At 36.7% G+C, this 17,037-nt stretch overlaps 1 protein-coding gene across 10 annotated transcripts in view; it reads right to left on the bottom strand.

Annotated features, from left to right (window-relative positions):
• LOC106870292 (large neutral amino acids transporter small subunit 2) overlaps positions 1 to 17,037 on the bottom strand; it is a 280,148-nt gene that overhangs the window by 24,274 nt on the left and 238,837 nt on the right. For all 10 annotated transcript variants that reach the window (XM_052970797.2, XM_052970761.2, XM_052970799.2 and 7 more), the window contains 2 exons: positions 15,132 to 15,255; positions 14,227 to 14,330 (listed from right to left, as the gene is read on the bottom strand). In XM_052970797.2, the coding sequence (XP_052826757.1) occupies positions 14,227 to 14,330; positions 15,132 to 15,255 (228 nt within the window). The remainder of the gene's footprint in view (positions 1 to 14,226; positions 14,331 to 15,131; positions 15,256 to 17,037) is intronic.

Genomic DNA, 17,037 nt, shown 5'->3' with positions numbered 1-17,037 from the left:
AAGAATTGTGCACCATTAACCTCACTCTCTCATCTGTGACCAACTTTAAACCCTTTAGCATTTAAACCAGCCATATCTGGATAAAATGTTCTGTTTTACACTCAAACTGGCCAGATCTGGCCTCTCACACTTAACCTATAATGTCACTGTAAAAATAATCAGCTGCATCATCAAAATCTCAAAGCTATGAGTTGATATATAATAAATTCAAGCAATATGAATAAATAAGTATTACATTTGACAGCATAGACTAAATGCTAAAGGGTTAATCCAGTGGCAAAACCAGATCAAAACAAATTAGGATGGAGACAGAAGCAGTGGAAGACCAAGATGTCTTACTTGTTTCATCTTGCTCTCTGCAATCCAAAATGCATTGCTGCGGCTACCTTCCTCCCTGTTGAACCATGAAGGTTTCTTCCGTAGAGTCAACTGGATTCAATCTTCATATGCATTGGTAAGCAAGCCCTAATATACTAGTTAACTCATAGCAGGGACCCTGACAGGTATTACAACTCTGGGTCAGAGTAGACTTGGGAACAATAGTGGCTAAGAGGTGCTCCCACACTCCTCCTACACATCATCCCTAAGTAGTACACCTGCAGAGAAATCCCTATGGTCTCTCCTGGTGACATTGCATACATAACTAAGCTTGCACTCCAAAAACTAGCCTTTCTCTTCAGAGCCAGAAAATACTTCAGTCTGGATCATGTGTTAACTCTTTACAAAGCTCAAGTAACACTCATAATGGGACACTGCTAGCATATCTGAGACAACACAGCTGTTACACACACGAAGACTATCCAAATGATTAGCAAAGATTTACTGATGCACTCCAACCTCTGGCATACTTGTGCTGTCTCTTCTCTTTATATTTTTTTATCACTACTATAATGACTTCTGCTTCACTGAATTAGTTGCATACCACCTCAACTAAGGACCACCAAACTTTGACTGACAGATGTTCAAACTTAACCCTTTGGTTAAGAAACATTAATATATATTGCTCTGTGTGTGTGTGTGTGTGTGTGTGTGTGTGTGTGTATCACTGAGGGTAAAGACCCTATGACTATGGGATTGCACCTAGAAAGTTCCCTCTGAGGCACAAATCTAGGCAAGGTTATTTGTTGAAGACCAGCAGTTGCTCATGCATACCAGTCTATAAAGACTATCAACTTCTGGTATACTTGTACTATCTCCTCTCTTTGCCTTACTATAAATGACTTCTGCTATACTGAGTTAGATAGTTGCATATCACCTCAGCTAAAGACTACCATACTTTGATTTACAGATGTTCAATACTTTGATTTACAGATGTTTCCATATTTTTGTCGAAACACACTGCTATTGTTTTAATTAATTTTGAAGATAATAAAGAATTTAGTAAAAAAAAAAAAAAAAAAAAACCTGCCATTACTAAGCTGATGTTTGGAACATAAATTAACATCAAATTTTTATAGGTTTTATTTTAGATCACTTTAAAACTGGAAGCTTGTCTCATAGAATCAGAGTTAGTCTCAGGTGGGTTAGTATCAAAAGGTTAAAACTAAACCACATTAGAGGGAGCTCCTCTATGCTGATGACTTTGTTCTTGTAACCAAATCACTACCAGAACTAGAGAAGAAATTTCAGGTGTGGAATCAAGGTCTAGAATCGAAGGACTTTAGAGTTAATCTAGAAAAAACCAAAGTCTCAGTAAGTAGGAAAGCAGACAAATCACAAATCCCTTCAGGTAGATGATCCTGTTCAATATGTAGAGAAGGTGTAGGTATAAAATTCCATCAAATGCTAAGGGGGAAAGCTAGAAGTAGTTGATAGCTTCCGTTATCTCAGTGACCAAGTCAGAAGCAAAGGTGGATGCTCCAAGAGCATAGCTGTTAGAATAAGAATGGGCTGAGGAAAGTTCAGAGAGCACCTACCTCTATTGGTAAATAAGTGCCTCTCCCTCAGAGTGAAAGGCAGATTGTATGATGCCTGTGTGCAAACAGCCATGCTACATGGCAATGAAACATGGGCTGGGACCACTGAGAATATGCATAGGTTTGAAAGAAATAAAACTAGTATGCTTTGCTGGATGTGCAATGTCAGCGTGCATTTACGACAGAGTGTAAGCATTTTGTGAGATGCCTGCAAGCTGGAATATTTGCTATTCAAGCTGTAATATTTTCTTTTGCAATTGGATGGTCCTCATATCACCAACTACACAACTGCAATTTAGGAAGAAGGTGTGACAGACCATCTAAAACAATCATATTTATGCACTTTGCTTAAGGACCCAATATGATAATTCAAGTAGTAAGGTTTTAACTCAGTTTTAACTCTGTCAAGAATCTATTTGAATTTCTAACTCTACCTGCTATAGCAATCAATAATCTGAGGAAAATAGTACTTAGTTTAAAAGTGGTTTGCCATGAGAAAGGAAAATCTAATCTTTTGGGGGTGTAATGTGTCCTAATGGTACTGAATAGATAGATTGGAAGGCAAGAGAGAGAAGAATGAAAAAATGAGGAAGAGTAAAGTAGGGTGTAAGAGAAAATATGGAAAAATAAAAGAGAGTGGGGTCACAAAGTGATATATGTTGGGCATGGATAGAAGAACACAAGGAATTTTTTATAAAAGCAAGAATAGAAGAGGTAAAGATCAGAGGAGAGGAAGAAAACTAAGTGAATGGTTTCAAACTTTGGGACAAGGTAACAATTTTAGGGGATGGAGGCAAGTCGATTTCATTGACCCCCAATACTTGACTGGTACTTTGTTTTATTGATCCCAAAAGGATGAAAGGAAAAGTCGACCTTGATGGAATTTGAACTCAAAACATAATGAGTTGGAAGAAATGTTGCTAAGCAGTTTGTCTGCTGCAATAATGATTCTGCTAGCTTAGATGATTAATAAGAACGTTAACACTTTGTGAAGCAGAGTAACAAATTTAAAATAATGTAAGGAGCAAGTTTAGAAAAAAGAAAAACATGTTGAAAAGGGAGAGATGGAGTTGGCTGAGAGATATTCATTAATGCCAACTGATACCTACAAAGAGGTTCCTTAAAAAAGCCTCCATTTTGATGCAGAGACTGAGTGCTTAAAAGTAGGAAAAGTATCCAGCTGTAAAAACAACAGCTCCATAAAAAAAAAGACTGGTTATTTGGTAAATTCATCTCTGTAATTTCATAGCAAACTAAGTACACTGTGAGTCTAATACAACAATGGTAAATCTATCATCATGCCAAATATATCATTGTTTGGTAAATAAATATCATATATGTATATATTCTTTCATTCTTTTACTTGTTTCAGTCATCTGACTGCAGCCATGCTGGAGCACCGCCTTTAGTTGAACAAATCGACCTAAAGACTTATTCTTTGTAAGCCTAGTACTTATTCTATCAGTCTCTTTTGCTGAGACCCCAAAGTTACGGGGACGTAAACACACCAGCATCGGTTGTCAAGTGATGGTAGGGGGACGAACACACACACACACACAAGCACACTCACACAAACATACATATATATATATATATATATATATACACACACATACGGTGGGCTTCTTTCAGTTTCTTATTTCTTTATTGCCCACAAGGGGCTAAACATAGAGGGGACAAACAAGGACAGACAAAGGGATTAAGTTGATTACATCGACCCCAAAAGGATGAAAGGCAAAGTCGACCTCGGCCAAATTTGAACTCAGAACGTAGCGGCAGACGAAATACCGCCAAGCATTTCGCCCGCTGTGCGAATGTTTCTGCCAGCTCGCCGCCTTTAGTTTCTTTCAGTTTCTGTCTACCAAATTCACTCACAAGGCTTTGGTTGGCCTGAGGCCATAGTAGAAGAACCCAGAACCATGTGGTTGGTAAGCAAGCTACTTACCTATATTCTTTTATTTGTTGCAGTCATTTTGAATGCAGCCATGCTGGAGCACCATCTTCAAGGGTTTTTATTTTAGTCAAAGCAATCAACCCCAGGACTTATTCTTTGTAAGCCTATTACTTATTTTATCAGTCACTTTTGCTGAACCACTAAGTTATCAAGACATAAATACACCAACATTGGTTGTCAAGCAATATATATATATATATATATATATATATATATATATATATATATATATAACATAATATAATATGTGACAATTAGTCAGTTGCCATAATAAAACTCAGAGTTTCGGATGTCGGGGCGGAATTCTGCTCCGGCATCTTGTCAGTTATTAAGACAAACAAAAATGCTATGAAAATGACCATTAAATAAAGGGAAATTACTATGAAGATGACTGTTATTAAGACACACAAAAGAGCTATGAGACTGACCGTTAAATAAAGCGAAATCACCCGAATAGGGAGAAATTAAAAATACTCAAAGAAGGTAAAACCACACTCATAGAATCCGCATATGCACACATGTACATAAATACACATGCATGCACACATGCCCATGTGCATATATGCATATACTCACTCACACTTGTGTGAAACACATGCATGCACACCCACACACACACCTATATGTATACATACATATGCATCCATACATATGCATCCATACACATGTACACATATACATACCTGCACACATACGTATATATACCCATACATGCACAATTACGTATACATATAGGTGTGTGTGTGGGTGTGCATGTATGTGTTTCACGGGAGTGTGAGTGAGCATATGCATATATGCACATGCATGCATACGCGGCTTCTATGAGCATGGAATTACCTTCTTCAAGTATTTTTAATTTCTCCCTATTTGGGTAATTTCCCTTTATTTAATTATCATTTTCATAGCATATTTGTTTGTCTTAATAACTGACGAGATGCCGGAGCAGACTTCCCTCCCACCACACAACATCCGAAACTCTGAGTTTTATTATGGCAACCAACTAATTGTCACATATTATATTATCGATAAATTCCTTTATTTACATAATATTGAGGTCTCAATCATTCTTTTGTTGGCATATCATTATCATTAATATATATATATATATATATATATATGTATGTATGTATGTATGTATGTATGATGGGCTTCTTTTAGTTTCTGTCTACCAAATCCACTCACAAGGCTTTGGTTGACCTGAGGCTGTAGTAGAAGAGACTTGCCCAAGGTGCCACACAGTGTGACTGAACCTACACCTGGTCTGGGAATTGAACTCACAACCTCACAATTGTAAGCCCAAAACACTCTAACCACTGAGCCATATCCCTTTTTTGTGTGTGTGTATATTCTTTTATTTGTTTCAGTCATTTGACTGCAGTCATGCTGGAGCACCACTTTTAGTCGAGCAAATCAACCCCAGGACTTATTCTTTGTAAGCCTAGTACTTATTCTATCGGTTTCTTTTTGGTGAACCACTAAGTTACAGGAATGTAAACACACCGGCATTGGTTGTCAAGCGATGTTGGGGGGGACAAACACAGAAACAAAGACATATACATACATGGGCTTCCTTCAGTTTCCGTCTACCAAACCCATTCACAAGGCTTTGGTCAGCCCAAGGTTATAATAGAAGACACTTGCCCAAGGTGCCATGCGGTGGGACTGAACCCAGTACCATGTGGTTGGTAAGCAAGCTACCTACCACGAAGTAACTCCTGTGCCTATAAGCACAATAACTCCTGAAATATGCATATATACCCAGTACCTATTTTTCTGTCTTGAATCACATTGTTTACATGGATGTATTCATATATGAAACATGGTAAATTTCAGTGCTGACTCAAAACAAAAAATTTAGTGGTCATAAGAGTTGCCAAATTATAAACATGTTCAAGAGGAGGAGGAGGAGTTGACTGAGAGGTATTCATTAATGTCAACTGTCTCCCCTCTTCACACAACCGATGTTGTCCAAGAGAAAGGCAAAGGCCAATACAGTTTGGCACCAGTGATGTCACAACTTATAATACAGCTGAGTGAACTGGAGCAATGTGAAATAATTGCTCAAGATTGCAACACGCAGCCCGGTTTGGGAATTTAACTCATAACCTCACAATTGTAAACCCAAAACATTCTAACCACTGAGCTATATGCATTCATCTATATATAATCTATTTGGTAAATAGATTATATATAGATGAAGGCATATATCATAGTAAATTCATCATTGAACCTAACAGATAAGCAGGCCTTTTTTCTACAGAGTAAATTGCTAAAAATTATCAAAAGTATTTATTTGCAGTAAAAGTACATATTTTATTAAACAATGAAGAAAATATTCAAAGGCAAAAAATTGGGATCTATTTTAAAACAGGGGCGCCAGTATTTTCTTAACGAAACACTAACGAAACACTTTGAAACTTGGGACACTGGTAGAATGTGTCATATAAAACATCTTTTACTCTTAGTCTTCTTAACAAAAAAAGGAATTCGCAAGTTATTCCATGTTAAAGTTGTCGTATTTCTGTAATTTCAACCAATCACTGACGTCTATTCAGCTCAATAGAGTTACTGCTGGGCGGTCATAAAAATGTTATTCTCTGTGACATATTTCATCCGGTTTAATCGTAATTTATACGCATATATTGTTTATATAAATTACACTGTGCGTATCTATGTGTGTAACAATTTTAGAGTTCGGATTCTAGAGTTAGGGTTAGTTTTAGGGTTAGGGTTAGGGTTACGGTTAACAGTCTAGTTAGGGTTAGGGGATTAATACGATATACACCGTTACAGCACTAACTGTTTTCAACTGAATAGACGTCAGTGATTAGTAGAAATTATCGAAATAAGACAATTTTTTACATGAAATAAATTCGAATACAAAAATATTTTTCTGTTCTATAACACAAAATAGATAAGTATACGAAGTTTGAAAGTCTTTCCGTACCAAAAACACTACATAAAACATATATGAAAACTGGCGCCCCCGTTTTAAAATAGATCCAAAAATTGCTTAACGCGAGTTACCTTTAAAAGTAGAATCACAAAAAAAAAAAAATCATCAAAAAATACAGTAAAAATTACAGGTGATGTATTTACTATGATCTAAGTACTCATAATGGATTTACAGTGAACTAGAAAACTGACATCAAAGAGAAAAGAGAAAGACCAAAGAAAAAAATGACACCTGCAGATTGCATGCATCACTGATGTATCAATATGTGGTTTAGTGGTCTATAATGCTTTCAAATGAAAACAAATGAACTTAACTGGAAATAGATAAAGCATACCTTACTTTATAGTTGAATGGTCTAACATTAGTAATGACATCATATATATATATATATACATATATATAACAAAGTAAAGTTGTAAGATACCGCACAAGTGGAAATATATATGGAAGAAGGTTTGAAAATGCAATTTTAAAGATGTTTATTCACTTGACTGATTTCACTTTTTCAGGAAAAAGATTGTCAAAAGTAAAATGTAAAGCTTTGTATAAGCTTTGTTGTGTTAAGTACTGAGCTTGCGAAGACTTATTGGGGCAAGCTAAAGCGAAATCGGGATGGCACCTGTGCCCAGCGTCGCCTTTCTGGCACTTGTGCCCGTGGCATGTGTAATGAACAAACACATACACACACATGCGCACACACAATGCCCTGACAAATACCAATCACACGCATACACCCACACCACCACCAGGACAATTATAACACAAACATACTCAGAGACACACACACACACACACACACTCACATACACACACATCACATCCCCACTAACACAAAACACACATACATACACACACACCCAGACGCACACATACACACATGCGAACAAACACATACACATACATGCGCACACACAACGCCCTAACAAATATTGATCCCACACATATACACACACACAAACGTGCACACATACACACAGACCATCCTACCAAATATAAAACACACACAGACCCATATACACACATCACAATAAACTCTGGGACCAATCAAAAATGGCCCACACGCACAAACACACGTATATACACACACACATAGAGACATGCACAGAGACACACGCACTCACACCATTCTGTCCTCTAAGACCAGTCCCCCAAACTACTGAACCATGACAGACTAGCCCAGAAACAAAAAAATTCTTTTAATTCTCTTTTGCTCTTTTCTCATTGCTCTTCCTTCCCCCCACCCCAACCTGCCTCCCACACTGTCCCTTAAAATAGCAAAAATTTTCTAGCTACACACAAGAGAGAAAACATGTTAAAAAGACAAGTCAGTTCCTCTCTGATTTTTTGTAAATTCTTAAATATATCTCCTTCTGTGTATATATGTGGCTTGTGTGTTTTCTCGTCTACGTTTTGTTTGCAATGTCCTGTACCCAGATATGCACCTATACATACAGGTGGATGTCGGTATGCACATACCTGTACGTATATATGCATATACTCATTTACTATTTGTTTTTACATGACTGAACGCAGCGTCTCCAATTTGTAAGTAGTTTTCGTAACTTCATATTTTCTGACGCTACTCTATCTCTTTCTCTTCCTCTATAATTTTTTCCCCCTCTCGTTCTTCCTCTTTACTACTACGTATCTCGCTTTACCCCTCTCGTTCTTCCTCTGTTACTACTACGTATCTCTTTTTTCCCCCTCGTACTTCCTCTCTTTCTCTTTTCCTCTCGTTGCTCACCTATTCTTCTACTTCCTCCCTTTGTTTCTCCCTCTACCACTCTCTCTCTTCCCCTTACACCGGCATGGTCACATGCTTCCGGTCAATAATCTTTTTCTTCCTTGGCTATCGCCGAGCAAACACGCGAACTACTTCGTCCCTACTTTCAAGTTCGCGCCTCACAGCGTTCATACACATATAATTTTTCTTGTCTGGCCGCAAAGCCTTTTCTGTTTGTTTTCCTGTCTTGTTTTTTGTCCGCCACTACATTCCTCCATGGCAAGATTTAATTTGTGTATACAAATTTAATTTGCGGTCCATGGGAAGAGCCGTTTTAACGATGCGTCCTGCCCAGCTCTTCGAAACGCAGGTGTTAAAACGGGGGTAGCTGATGAAGTAGAATGTTCTCTATGTGGCTTGTGTGTTTTCTCGTCTACGTTTTGTTTGCAATGTCCTGTACCCAGATATGCACCTATACATACAGGTGGATGTCGGTATGCACATACCTGTACGTATATATGTATATACTCATTTACTATTTGTTTATATATATATATATATATATATATATATATATATATATACTACCAAACAAACATTTGAACACCTAATACTTTTTGTTGAATACTCTCTTGTAAACTGTTTTTAACATTTTCTTATTATTATCAAAGAATGTATATATGTATTTTAATGCATATATTAAAATATATAAAAATATATATAAATACATATACTACATATTTTGTGACAACCAGTACTTAACACAAAGCTTATACAAAGCTTTACATTTTACTTTTGACAATCTTTTTCTCAAAAGTGAAACCGGTCAAGTGAATAAACATCTTTAAAATTGCATTTTCAAACCTTCTTTCATATATATATGCTCTTTTACTTGTTTCAGTCATTTGACTGCAGCCATGTTGGAGCACCGCCTTTATAATCGAGCAAATCGACCACAGAGCTCATTCTTTGTAAGCCTAGTACTTATTCTATCGGTCTCTTTTGTTGAACCGCTAGGTTATGGGGATGTAAACATACCAGCATCAGTCATCAAGCGATGCTGGGGGGAAAAGCAGACACACAAACACACACATATATATACATATACGACGGGCTTCTTTCAGTTTCCGTCTACCAAATCCACTCACAAGGCTTTGGTCGGCCCGAGGCTATAGAAGAAGACACTTGCCCAAGGTGCCACGCAGTGGGACAGAACCAGTGGTTGGTAAGCAAGCTACTTACCACACAGCCACTCCTACGCCTATATATGCATGCACTAAAATAACCCTAACCCTAACTATACAAAAATAGAAAGAAAACCATAACATCATTAAATATCTGTTTTCCATGCTGGCATGGGTTAGATGCCTTGAAAAAAGCTGGTATGGTGAGGGGACCATACCAAGTTCATTGTCTCTTTTGGCATAGTTTTTACAGTTGGGTGCCCTTCCTAATGCCAACCACTTTACGGAGTATACTGGGAGCTTTTTATGTGGCACTAGCACCAGTGCTTTTTTTATGTGGCACCAGCACCAGTGCTTTTTATGTGATACCAACATTGGTACTTTTTATGTGGCACCGCTACCAGCAGGGTCGCCAAGTACCTTGCAAGGCAAAGTAAAAACATACAGTCCTGATGTGAGATGAATCTTAGAGGAAACAAAAGTAGTCGTCACTTATACCTTTGCTAATTTGCTGAGAATGTGAAGTATATCCCTAAGATTCATTCCACAGTAAGACTATGCTTTGGCACAGTATTATTTTCAGCAAAATTAATCCAATCAACAAGTCAAAATTACATGATAGCATTCAATAATGCACTGCTATCCACATTTATATTTTGGTGTTTTGCAATGCCTTTATAACATGAGCTAATTGTTCCACCACAGGTTTTGACTCTTCATATCTTCCAGAGCATCTTGTTGCACTTTGAAATTTGTCAGCCATGATGCTTTCAAAGAGAGCATGACATTTGGAGCTAGCTTCTTGAAAGTTGCAGAGGCTTCAAATTCCTCCTAGGGCATTGTAGAATAGTTCAGCTTCTGTCACTGTATCTAGGGTAACAAGATTTAGGAGCTGAACAACTTTCGACCATCATTTGCTATGTTGCCTAAAACAAATTTAACTTTGGTATAAAAATGATCGTTATGGATAAATGTTGAAGTCCACAGCATATCTGCCTCTGACTAATTTTTCCATTTTTTTCCCAGCCAAGGAATATCTTTGGATTGAATGTAAAACTTCTAAAACATTGCTATGGTTAATAATGGATACATTAGCTAAGTTACAGTAAAGACATAGTTAGGGGCAAGTGCAAGGGATGGGGGCAGTTTGATCCTGGTGATGTTTCTATGGTGTCAGCACTTTTGGGTCTGCTGCAAAATAAGCCTGAATAGGCTTAGGGGCATGGTGCAAATGGGGGCGCAAACTCAAAAGCTGCCAAAAGTGGTACACACTGTAGCTACATCACTGATTTACAATGCTCTTTTGTATGATCTTGTTGAAAAATATTTTGTTGGGCAAAAAACAATAGAGTTTCCATAGTAAATTTCAAATACTGTTAGTTTCATGCTACCTGTTGTTTGTGCATAGTATCTAGTTAACCTAACCTTTACTTCTTTGTATTTTGTATTTGTACAATAATCTATCCCCTTCATCATGATTTGCTGACAAGTTCTTTTACATGCTTTGGGAGCTGGTTTTGTCTTTCTTCACATTGAAAAATAAAACTGTTTCTAGGTATGAACACTTGTAAAATTATCTCATAAACAATCAAAGACAAGGGTTGATGTAGGAAAGACGATAAATGGTTGCGGGTGGAGGGAATAACAATGTTTACAACAACATGAAAATAAATAGACAAATAAACAAAATAAACTAAAATACAACTAAAAAAACACAGCCTTCTGTCAATGTGTTGAAGACAGATCACCTTGAATAAATTAGACAAAGTTATGAACAGACTGACACATGTTGCTGATGCAAGAAATAATATGAGGTAAGGGTAATACATAGTGATGGGTAAGGTAGTTTGTTATTACTTACTTACCTTGGGGCTAAAACAATGGTATCCCACTTCAGATGAGAGCAGAGAATTTATAAAAAAACAAGACATTTATGCAAAAAAACTTCTTCAAAGAGACATATCTATCATTCCTCATAGACTGTCTGCTATAATTTTTTTGGCACAGCCTTTTATTATTTCAGGTGTGAAGAGATAAATCTTTGGCATATTTTTCATTCACACCTACACACGTGCACATAGATGCATACAGGTGTGCACAAAGACACATACTTATTCAAGACAGAAGTGTGCTGCACATCAAAGGGTTACTCACATGATCTAGACCAGTGCAGATGCCACGTATGCAGACAGTTTACAGTGTACCCATTTCACAAAGGCTATACAATTAATTGATAAGTGAACAATCATATACACTGTGATCACTAGTAGACTGAAACATATATGCTCTCTTCCATCTACTGCAGCTACAATGGTTTCTGCACTTCTGTATAGTCAAGTAAATTGTCTACCACTCCACCATTTGAACACACTTGATCCATTCTCATTCACTTCTCTCAGTCTTACTATATAAAAGGTTACTACTTTTCTATGCAAATCAACCACTCTCTTATACTACAAATACCATACTAAGCATATTCATTCATATATTCACCCATTCATTCAAAGCTGAGGCTTCACTCTATCACAACACTGGGTTTCCTATTTCATGCATGTTCTTCCAATGCAACTGAAGAATGTGCAGGAAACAGGAAACACAGAGTAGTAAGGTCCAAGAAATTCAGAGTACTAATAGAGTTAATTCATAGTTATGAATGGATTTTGAGTATAATTTTTTAAAAATTAAATATTATCAATCTAAATGCAGAGGCACACCCATCCCCATACAACAGTTCAAGTACTAAGGTTGATTTCATCAACTATCCACTACAAATTATACAACCTTTCTGTCTAGAATACTTACTGCTTTCAATTCCCTTCCCTGCAACTCATTTTCTCACTATAATCACTGAGTTATAGAAACGTGCAGATCAGTAATGCTTATAATGATCACCTCCACCTGCTTCTCTTCCCTGATGCATCATTTCTCTGCTGAGCTCTCTGCTAGTCATAAGTCCTTTTACTCTAATAGCTTCCTTCCTTTGAACTCTCTGGAACTCACTTCCATCGTCTTGCTTTCCTCTGAGCTTTGATTTTTAGTCCTTTAAGCTTTCTGTCAATAGACATCTTTTGAATTTGTAGATCTGTTCTTCTCCTTCTTTGTAATTCTTTATGTCACAAGTGGCCTCAAGCCTTGTTTTGGACAAAACTGTTTTAAAAAAAAATCTAGTGTGGATGTTGATAAGATGGATGTATTTACTATGGTGGCAAGTTCACTGAAACTGCAGTCAATGTTGTGATAAATTTGTAGAACTGACAGTTAGGGTAGTGCTTTATGGTGATTAGATAACAATCTTCTGTTGTTGAGAAGTTTCCTGGTGGTCTTTGATCAACCAAGGACCTTCATATTTATCATCCAATCTGCACTTTTTCTTCTTTTTACACACAATTAAAACAACACCGTGTTTTTCTTTCTCACTCTCTAATAAATGGCTCAAAAACATTGAATTCTTAATTCCTCATGACATCTGAACTTAAACAAGTTTTTCTCAAAACTCTCATATTGGTTGACTGTAGCTAATGCATATCACCACATCAGATTCCAAACTTTGACTATATAAAAGATTACTTTTCTCTGCAAGTCAAGCAGATATATTTACTCCTGTGAAAGTTTCAAAGACCAAAGCTCTTTCAGTCTTAAGAACCATTTCTATATTTTTCACATCAACACTGAAACCCCATCACTGTCAATTTGTGTTTGTGAGTTAAGAAATTGGACATAAGCTTCACTGCCTTGAGCTTCCTCTCTTCACACAATATCAGGTCTAATAGTTAAGCCTATCCACTTCTACCATGCAAGATAAACATAACTACCACTCAACTATTATGACTATATGTTATCTCGAATTGGATGTTACAGCAATTATAGTTTTAATAAAACTTATTTTAAAACAGTTTTGTTTATATGGAACTCTTAACCTACCATCACCCCTAAAATGTTTGTTCATATGTAATTCTTAAGTTCTTGTTCTTGATATAGCCCCAAATGCTGCTGGTATACTCCATTGGGTAAGTATATAAAGTAGACATCTTCATGGTTGTAAATCCAACACAAACTAGTTGCATTACAGTTTAGATTTAAATCTGTAAACACTGCAAACACTCACTTAACTCTTTAGCATTTAAACTGGCCATATCTGGACCATATATTCTATCTATTTTATGTTCAAACTGGTCAGATCCAGCCTCTCACATCTACTCTACAATGTCATTTGAAAGATAAACAATCACATCATCAAAATCCCAAAGCTATGAGATAATAATGCATGATTAATTCATAACAATGTGAATACATAAGCATTGAATTTGGCAATCTTTAAAACTGTAAATGCTCACTTTTCCAGGAATCAAATTAGTCTGTTAAAGCTAAAAAAAAAAAAACTGGTACTTTAATAGGACAACAATGACTTCAATTCAAAATGGTTGCAGCATTGTTGTAAATACTAGACAGATGATGAGAAAAAATGATATATAAAAAGAAAATTTAATGCTTACCTGGAGCCAGCAAAGATAGCACCATTTAAACCACCAAATGTTGAACAGGAAACAAACAGAGGCATAATCCAGGCCATAACTCCCAGTGTTTTGTCTGCGAATGTCTAAAAATACATAAAGGAAAGACAACAGGGCTAGATTTATGGGAGAACAGGCAGCAGATGTGTAGAAATAAGAAAAATAGAAAGAAGAAAAAAACTCCAAGCATGTTACATTAGCAAGATAAAATATTAAAACAGCTTTCAATTCTGGTCCACTCCTTGGAAGAGAGATGCAAGAGAAAGATTTTTTTTTATTCTGGGACAGGGAAAGTGATTTGAATAAAATTTCCACAGAAGGATGCAATGGTTGAGGGCAGATAATATCTGTAGGGAGTTGAGAAAGCAAGAATATTATTCAAACAACAAAAATATGAAGGAAAGTAACATGGCAAGATAGAGTGTGTTTGTTGACATGCTGATAAAGGAAAGTATTAAGCCAGAGAAAGTAAAACGAAATGGAATGAAACTGCTATAAAAAAAAAAATGAAGCACTTATTTTAAGAAGATAAATTAAAAGGCTTTCCACACAACTGAAACCAAACCTGCTGTTAAACATTTCAAGATGGAGACACAGATAGGGAAGAAAAAGAAAGAAAAGAAAGGAGCAATTCCAAAGCTATTTGCAAGAAAAAGAATATTTGGTTTTTTTTTTTGAGCAGAATCTATTATTTGGCAGTTATTGAAAAAAAAAAAAATTAATTCTAGTATCACATCAAGAAATGACAGCAGAGCTTTTAACCAGCAGATGGCACTGGTGCAGCATGTATAATATAAATGGAAGGGTGGGGATCATACATAGCCAGCAGATAGTGCTGGGGTAGCATTATAATTTGGGAAGAGACATTCGTACATTAAGTTACTCACCACAGCAACTGCTTCCGACTCTTTCAACTCCAATGGAGTCAATACAGCAAAGTATGCGATGTTTGCAAATACATACACAGATGTTATAATGGGGAGGGAGATCCAAATGGCACGTGGCAGGTTTCTGTAACAAGGAAACAATAGGAGTAGTATGTAGTTGTGTATATATTGTAGGAGGTGTATAAACACTGCTGAACAGGGTTTTGGCAGCAAGGAGCAACGTTCCACTCATCAGAAGGTATGGTTCGCTCATTTGAGCACTCCAACCCTCTCGTCCAAGTGTACAAGTTACTCATTCAAATGTACAAGCCAATAATTTATGAATATAATATGTTACACACACATTCGTGCGTAACAAACTACTTGCATAAAATGTCAAACAGTTGTCAGGTTTATCACTATCATCAGCATCATCATCAAGATCTTTGTTGTTGATGTCATCATTATCATCATTCGATGAATTAAATTTTAAGTAGATTATGTAACATTTTCTGCCTGTCTGTGTTGAATTGTTAATAATGGGCTGAATATGAGTGAAACACATGTTATGTATATGAATGGAAACGTCAAGCAAATAAGGTTTTTATATAAAATGAAGTGGTTCATTCTGTCAACTAGCTGGCAAAGGGAAGGACATCCAGCTGTAGAGACCATTCCAAAACAGACAATGGAGCTCAGTACAGTCCCTCTGGCTCATCAGTTCCTACCAAACCATCCAACCCATGCCAGCACACGATAAAGGATGTTAAATGATGATGATGATACATATGTATACATATATCAGCATATATACCTGTATACCAAAATGTATATATATATATATATATATATATATATATATATATACATACATACACACACACACACACACACACACACACACACACACATATATATACATATTCATACATATGTATATACATATGTACATATACACCGGGTGTGTATATATATGTATATACACATACATATATGTGTATGCATATATTTACACACACACTAACACACTTGTACAGAGTGCTATGGGTAAATTGTCATCATTTTATATTTTAATTTTGCGCATGCGCATTCTTTGATTTTGATTTTGTTGAATACAGTATAGTAGGGTCAGTTGGGCACCATCTATAAAAAAACAGCATCATGACGCAATTCACACTGCCAGAAATTTGGAAACGACATGCTGTACTGCTTGGCATTCATGCTGGAAGCTCCAATACAACATTTCAGAGTGTTTGGGTGTCAATCTGAGTGTTTGCCGTGTCCCCAAAACATGTACTGAAAGTGATAAAAATCAAACATCCAGTCAATATCATGGTGTTTGGAGTGATCACTAGTGATGGTGACATTATGCTTCCATTCATTTTCCCACACGGTCTCAGTCTTAACACGGAGGCCTACATCAAGTGCCTGGAGGAGGCAGTGCTGCCCTGGGTCAAGAGGGAGGCTGCTGGAAGACCCTGTATCTGGCAACAAGACTCTGCACCATGCCACGCAAGCAGGAGAACCCAGTCATGGCTGACAGACAATTTCTGCAACTACATCACCCCTAACTCCTCAGACTGCAACTGCCTTCATTATTATGTGAGGGGCATAGTTGAGCAAGAGACCAGCAGAAACCTTTTTAACACCAAAGATGAACTGAAAGCAAGGATCATGGCAGCATTCACCAACTTAGACAAGGAGACCGTCCAGAAAAGTTGTAGAAGATTCCACAGTCATCTGCAGGGTGTGGTTGAAACTAATGGTGATTTTATGGCATAAATTTCCTCTTTAGTATTTCAGGTAAATATATCTGTTAAAATGAGATGTCAGTGTCATTTTCATTTTTGCATAATTTAGACAATAATTTATTTACCCTACCATGCATGTATGTATGTATGTATGTATGTATGTATGTATGTATGTA

The sequence above is a fragment of the Octopus bimaculoides genome, chromosome 1 (genome assembly GCF_046866305.1).
Source record: "Octopus bimaculoides isolate indiv1 chromosome 1, ASM4686630v1, whole genome shotgun sequence".
Classification (NCBI taxonomy): domain Eukaryota; kingdom Metazoa; phylum Mollusca; class Cephalopoda; order Octopoda; family Octopodidae; genus Octopus; species Octopus bimaculoides.
The sequence above is the reverse complement of the archived record's forward strand: the minus strand, read 5'-3'. Positions and strand labels throughout refer to the sequence as shown.